Source organism: Oratosquilla oratoria, chromosome 19 (assembly GCF_046742065.1).
Source record: "Oratosquilla oratoria isolate Oo_2021 chromosome 19, ASM4674206v1, whole genome shotgun sequence".
NCBI classification, from domain to species: domain Eukaryota; kingdom Metazoa; phylum Arthropoda; class Malacostraca; order Stomatopoda; family Squillidae; genus Oratosquilla; species Oratosquilla oratoria.
The window spans coordinates 25,744,940-25,752,439 of NC_134795.1; the positions used below are offsets into that span (position 1 = coordinate 25,744,940).

At 35.7% G+C, this 7,500-nt stretch overlaps 1 protein-coding gene across 2 annotated transcripts in view; it reads right to left on the reverse strand.

The window, feature by feature from the left end:
• The window catches only part of Mct1 (Monocarboxylate transporter 1), a 144,485-nt gene that overhangs the window by 22,072 nt on the left and 114,913 nt on the right, over positions 1–7,500 (reverse strand). Inside the window, exons 3-5 of one of the 2 annotated variants that reach the window (XM_076202788.1) lie at positions 6,585–6,728; positions 1,418–1,560; positions 555–722 (exon numbers count right to left, since the gene is read on the reverse strand). In XM_076202788.1, coding sequence (XP_076058903.1) covers positions 555–722; positions 1,418–1,560; positions 6,585–6,728 — 455 coding nt within the window. Of the gene's footprint in view, positions 1–536; positions 723–1,417; positions 1,561–6,584; positions 6,729–7,500 lie in introns of both variants that reach the window. The other variant, XM_076202787.1, reaches the window with a different exon arrangement.

Consider the following 7,500-nt stretch of genomic DNA (forward strand, 5'->3'; position numbering starts at 1 on the left):
CTAAGGGAGTTTTCTCCATGTCTGAATAAATTCAGTTTGCAGCAGACAGAATTAATCTATAAATCGTCAGGAGCATTGATTTTTTGAGACGTTTATTCTTACGTAAAGAGAATTTACTCAATTTGGAGGGACTCTCGAGGCATTGAAGAGTTGAAAATAAATTATTAGATTTCCTCTATTGGGCATCCGCAATGATTTTATTTTGGCCATTGCTACATGATTTCATCCAGCTTCAGAGAAACCCCTCGCCCGTCCGTAGGTTGATGACCCATGGCAAAAATGTGGCCATTTTTCGAATTTTGTTAAAAATGCTCCTAACTTCAGAATCCTCATTTGTTTTCTTTAAGAGACCATCATCCCCATCCATTCTATTAAGACGTTTACTCATTTATCTAACTGATTTTCTAAGTCCAACAAGGTATCCCCTCCGCCAAGTTAGTGTAAAGCGGCTGATAGCACCCAGCCATCCAGCCAGGCTTCCATAACCAACCACACAGCTGCGTAGGATACGAGGACATAAGCGGCTAGCAACCAACCACGCGAATTCTGGGCACCGGCTTGAGCGTAAAGTTCTCCTCAGGAGTCCTCTCCACTTCGTAGACCTTGCTGGTGGCTGGCGGTAGATTGTCCTCCACAGGGCGGAATAGGGAGCCGAAGAAGACGCAGTTAAGGACGATTCCCGACAGCACGATAAGGGATCCCTTCCAGCTGTACTCGTCGATCTACAGGATAAGAATACGAGTTTACATGAGGAAAGAAAGTCGTGCAAGTAATTGTGTAGAAACCTTAACCTGTCGATGAGGCGTTAGAGAGATGAGACAGTTCGATAAGATAAATGAACAAATAGATATATGAATATATACGGAAATGGATGAACAAATGGCTAGATATTGAGTTTTAAAAGCGATCTTTATTCGGCTGCTAAGCCCTTAATGACCCGTTGACGATGAACATTCAGTTTGGGCCATATCCACAAAAGATATATACATACATCCACATATATATATACATATATATATATATATATATATATATATATGTATATACATATATATATATATATATATACATATATATATATATATATATATATATATATATATATATATATATATATATATATATATAGATATATATATATAAGGATGTAGCGAAGGCAGCCAGCATGCAAGGTAGTATAGTGAAGATTGTCTCTACCCTGCAAGACACTGACATCATCCCTTCCAGCGAGTCCTTTGCAGGTTTTATATTGGATAACGAAAGGGAAAACCCAAGACACTCGTGTCGGAATTTTGTGCTGGGTACCGACAGACAATTTCATTCAGTTGAGAAGTGATAAAAGTCAGGAATGAACAGGAAAGCTGAGTTCGTGTAGGGAAGATAGTCGGAGTGTAGGATACGTCGTGATTTCACTCACGAGGCCTTGGAAGAGCGGAGAGAAGATGAAGGTGCCAATGCCGGACCCGCACACGGCGATCCCTGTCGCGAACGATCTCCTCTTCTCGAAGTACCCCGTCACGCAGACGATGGCCGGCAGGTAGATCAGACCGAATCCCAAACCTGCCGAAGAAAGAGCACGATGGATACATTCAGGTGAACGAGAAAAGTGGGGATGATGGAGAGTTAGTTGTGTGTAAAGAATCTTGTGGTATGAAAGTAAGGAGGAAAATCATAGAATCCTCTCTAATACATAATTTTCCCAATTATAATATCCCCAATGACCAATGGTCACCAGACTGTATAATTTCCTTAGCTGTTAATAGATTGCTACCCTCTACACTAGTTGCGGACACAATCCACCGATGCCCACGTAGCGCCGGGCACGTAACCTGAGTCTCCGTCCCTACCTCTTCACCTCACTACTTTTGTAAATCTACATGCTTCTCTCCACTCTCTAACACATCTGCTGAAGAGGATCACAGATAGTGACCGAAATATACGGATCTCTTCTCTTTCGCCTATTCTTCTCCGAAAGTGGGTCATTATGATAATTTTACCAATGTGCTACGACATTACTTTATGATATATATATATATATATATATATATATATGTATATGCATATATATGTATATATATATGTATATATATACATTCATATATGTATATATATATGTATATACATATATATATATATATGTATATACATATATATATATATATATATATATATATATATATATATGTATATACATATATATGTTTATATATGTATATATATACATTTATATATGTATATATATATGTATATACATATATATATATATATGTATATACATATATATATATATATATATATATGTATATATATACATATATATATATATATATGTGTGTGTGTGTGTGTGTGTGTGTGTATTTACCTAGTTGTATTTACCTAGTTGTATTTTACGGGAAGGGGAGCTATGCTCGTGGGGTCCCGTCTTCATATCTCATTTTATCTAAACTATTTTTAAATTCATGTATTGTTTTTGCACACACCACTTTCTCATCTAACTTGTTCCAACTGTCTATTGCTCTGTGAGGAAAGCTGTTCTTTTTAAAATCTCTTCTATAGCTGTCTTTTTTTATTTTCTTTCCGTGTCCTCTTGTATTTCTGTCATCCCATTTTATCAGATTCTCTCTATCAGTAATTTCTATGCCTTTCATGATTCTGTAAATAGCTATCAAATCTCCTCTCTCTCTTCTTTGCTCTAGTGTCTGTAGTTTAAGTTTTTGTAGTCTCTCTTCATATGATAGTTTTGAGAGTGTTGGTGCCAGTTTTGTAATTGCTCTTTGTATTCTTTCAAGTTTTTTTATACATTTTTTTGTACTTGGTGACCATATCGTTGCTGCATATTCCAATCTTGGTCTTATCAGGGTGATTAGGATTTTCCTCACCATTTCTTCATCCAGGTATGTAAATGCCACTTTGATTGTTCTTATTAAATTATAAGTTTCTCCAAAAATCTTATTTATATGTTTCTCAGGTGACATATTATTCATAACAATGACTCCCAGGTCCTTCTCATTTTCTACTTTTTTTATTCCTTCTTTTCCCAAATTATATGATCCTGTTATTCTGTTTTTGCTTTTTCCAAATTCCATTATACTACACTTTTTTGTATTGAACTCCATCTCCCACTTCCTACTCCATTCTTGTACTTTATTTAGATCTCTCTGTAGTGATTCACAATCTTCTTCAGTTTTCACTCTTTTCAGTAATTTTGCATCATCTGCAAAGAAGCTCATATAGCTTTCAATTCCTTCATCCATATCATTAATATATATAGCAAACATTATTGGGGCCAGAACTGTTCCCTGCGGGACACCGCTTATTACTTCATTCCATTTTGAGTGCTGATCTCTTATCACTACTCTCATTTTTCTTTCTTGCAAAAAGTCTTCCATCCAATTTAGCAATTTACCTTGTATTCCTCCTTCATATTCTAATTTCTTAAGCAACTTCTTATGTGGTACTTTGTCAAAAGCTTTTTTTAGGTCTAGAAATGCACAATCAGCCCATCCATCTCTTTCTTGTATTATATCTATTAGCCTTGAATAGAAACATATTAAATTGGTGACGCATGATCGTCCTTGTCTGAATCCAAATTGCCTTGGATTTAGTACGTTGTTTTTTTCCAAGTATTTTACCCATCTACTTTTGATAATTCTTTCACATATTTTTGCTATTGTACTTGTTAGAGAGACTGGTCTATAGTTGGTAGGTTCTTCTTTATTTCCTCCTTTATATATAGGTACTATATTTGCTTTTTTCCAATCTTCTGGAACTTTTCCTTCTTTTAAGGAACTGCTTATTATGCTATGTATTTTGTCTGCCAGTTCATTCCTGCATTCTTTCAGAATCCAGTTTGCTATTTCATCTGGCCCATGCGATTTTCTGACATCAAAATTACCCAAGTGTGTCAATATTTCATTCTTTGTTACTTCTATTTCTTCCATAGGGGGGACTTTTTCCTTCCACTCAATCTCTTCAGGTTGTATATTTTCCCTTGTAAACACTGATTTAAAATGTTTGTTCATAATTTCTGCCATTTCCATTTCCTCAGTGTATTCAACTCCTCCTTGTCTTAATTTCTCTAAGTCTTGTTTGTTTTTCAGTTTATTGTTTACAAATCTGTAGAATAGTTTTGGTTGATCTTTACACTTTTCTATAACATCTTTTTCATATTTTCTTTTTTCCTCTCTGCACTTTTGTACATATTCATTTCTATAACCAGTATATATTTTCCATTTTTCAGGTCTTCTGTCTTTTTTCCATCTGTTCCAGGCTTTGTCTCTTTTGTCCTTTAACTCCCTACAACTTTTGTTGTACCAGCATTTTACATATTCTTTTTCTTGTTTTTGTCTTGGGACATACTTTTCCACTCCTTTTTTGTAAATTGTTGTCAAAATATTCCATTTCTCTTCCACTGTTGTTTCTTCTTTGTATATTTCTTCCCAGTTTTCTTGTTGGAAGAATTCTCTTATTTTATCAAAGTTTGTTTTTTCATACATCATTCTTCCTTTTCTATATTGTTCATTTCTTTTCATATATTTTTCTTCATTAAGTTCCAGTTCAATCAATATGTGGTCACTTTTACCTATTGGTGTTTTATATTCAATCTTGTCCACTATTCTAGGTTCAGATGTAATTATTAAGTCTAGCCTCGATGGTTCTTCTTCATTTCTATACCTAGTGTTCTCTTGTATCCATTGTGTCATTGAATGGTCAGTAATCATCTCAAGTAGAGCATTTCCCCATGAGTCCTCACCACTCTTTACTGTCATTTCTTCCCAGCAGATTTCTTTGCAATTAAAATCGCCCATCATAACTATTCTTCCTCCGTCTTCCATTATTTTAGTTAATGCTATCTTTGTGTCCTCTAACATACTTTTATGTTCACTCTCCTCCCATGAGGCTGTTTTCGGAGGCACATAATTGATCACAAATTTTCTGCTCTTCTTATCTCGGTCTTCCACTTCTATCATAATCATCTCTACTGTATTCTTTCCATATATGACACCTTTCACGTTTATATCCTTCTTAGTCAGGAACATAACTCCACCCCCTTGTTTTTTCTCTCTGTTTCTAATCCAATAATTGTATGTATCATGTCCTACACTGTTGGGTGGTAGTGGGCCTTTTAATTTTGTTTCTACAATTCCCATTATGTCCGGTTCTTTTTCTTTCAAATAATCATTCAGTTCATTCAATCCTGTTATCAATCCATCTATATTTGTGTAAGACACTCTTAGTTTTCTGCCACTTCCATTGTATTCTCTGTTTCCCTTATGTTTTTCTTTAGTATGTCGAACTGCTTTATTTTCATGTTCACTACTCTCCAATAGAATCTCTCTTTCTCTGACTCCGTTCTTTCCTCGTTTTTTGCCTTAGCTTCAATTCTTTTCTGCTTTTCTGCCTCTCTTTCCTCCTTATTCATTTCTCTTTTTATCCATACCTTTTTATATTGATCATTTGTTGCTAGTTTCCCTGTCTTGGATAGAATTTTCTCTGCTGTTGTTTGTGACCTGAATTTAATCTTAATTGGTCTGGTCTTATCTGTACTATATTTTCCGAGTCTGAATTTTTCCTCAATTTCCTTTATAATTTCTGGTTCATCTTCCTGGACTAATTTTAATAAACTGCTTACTCTTTCATTTTCCTCCTTGATTCTTGCAGTTCTATCTGGGTTATGTTTCTCTTCCATTCCTAATATAATTATACATTTCTTTTTGTCAGCTAATTCTCTTACTATATTCTCCTTCTGTCTCATCACTTTAATAACTGAGTCTTCATTATGTTCTTTCAATTGCTGTTTGACTATGTCAGTGAATGAAACCTTATTCCCTTCTTGAGTTATTCTCCAATTTTTAGCTTCTGTAGCTAGTTTCTCTCTGTTTTCATTACTATTCTTCTTCAATTTCTCATTCTCCTCCTTTACATTTCCTAACTGTCTTTTTAGGTCCTCTATTTCTTCAGTTAAGTTTCTGTTAGCCTTCTCTAGTTGTTCCAACCTTTCAATTCTTTGAAAAATGGAGTCTACGTTACCTAACTTACGCTCCAAGTCCTCGATCACCTTATCAACTCTCTCCTCTAGTCTTATCAGTCGGGGGGGGGGGGTTGTGTCCCCCCCACCCTCTTTAAATCCCTGGAACATATTCTCGTCACTTTCTTCTGTATTGCTCCTCTCTATACTTCTAATCTTTACATTTTTATTAGACATTTGATCCTCGCTAAGTCTTTTGTTTACCTTCCGCTTGTCTGGCTGGTCAAAGTCTACTCCCTCCTCATTTCCTTCCATTTCCCTCAGTAATCCCTCCCCTTTTCCTCTTTCCCTACGTTCCCACTACTCCACGAGCAATTTCCCCCCCACCCTGCAAAAACACTAGGCACTTCTCTTTGCGTTGGGATCCACAGACTTCACTTTTCTTCAGAACGTCTTCTAAGCCGTCCATTCGTTGAAGTGTGTGTGTGTGTGTGTGTGTGTGTGTGTGTGTGTGTGTGTGTGTGTGTGTGTGTGTGTGTGTGTGTGTGTGTGTGTATGTGTCCGAGCGTGTACGAGCGTTTCACTGCAAGGTAAGCAGAAAAAAAAACCGACTTACCGCAACCAAGGCCTATAGTGACGTACAGCATTACAATCGTCGAAGCGTAGACGGAGAGAAAGAGGCAAAGGGAGGCCAGAACCGCCCCGACGATTGTCACAAGACGACACCCAAACTTGTTGACCAACATCCCCGATATAGGACCTGCGGGCAGAAGGAAGTTATTCCAGGACGTTATTGTTAAAAAAAAAAACACACACACACACACACACACACACACACACACACACACACACACACACACACACACACACACACACACAAAGGATTACAAAGGCGGAGCATGCCGACAGGAGACCTTTTGGTCCATATCTAGGTCGGATGCGAAAAAATCATAATAATAAGAAAATGATAAATAAAAACTATAATAATGTAAATAACAAATAAAATACATATATAAATGCATAGGTATAGTTAAATAATAAACAAACAGGTAAATAGTGAATAATAATAAATTGACATATAACTAATAATAAATGAAAATCAAACAGACAAATGATAACAAAACAAAAACAAATAATATAAGATAAATTATAATCATTACAGCATCTTGCTTAGGTGTTTATCTAAATGATTCTTAAAGCTTCGAACTGAACTACATTGCACTACCTGTGCATGCACATTGTGTGTATGCGTGTTTGTTTACCTGATTGCATGAATGTGATTCTAATATGTGAAATCCTTTAACTTTTTTTCTACAGCTATCACACATCGTTTTGAAATTGTTCATGATCTTTTCTTAGGATGTTTCTACTTCTAAGCCAGTCCAAGGGAAGTTGGTACAACTGAACGGAAAACTGTTTTCTGACATTCGTAAGACATTTTTTTTTTTTTTATCTTATTCTCACATTCCCACACCAAGATATATTTTCTATCAATTTTATCTATTCCCTTTAATGACCTGAACATTTACTAC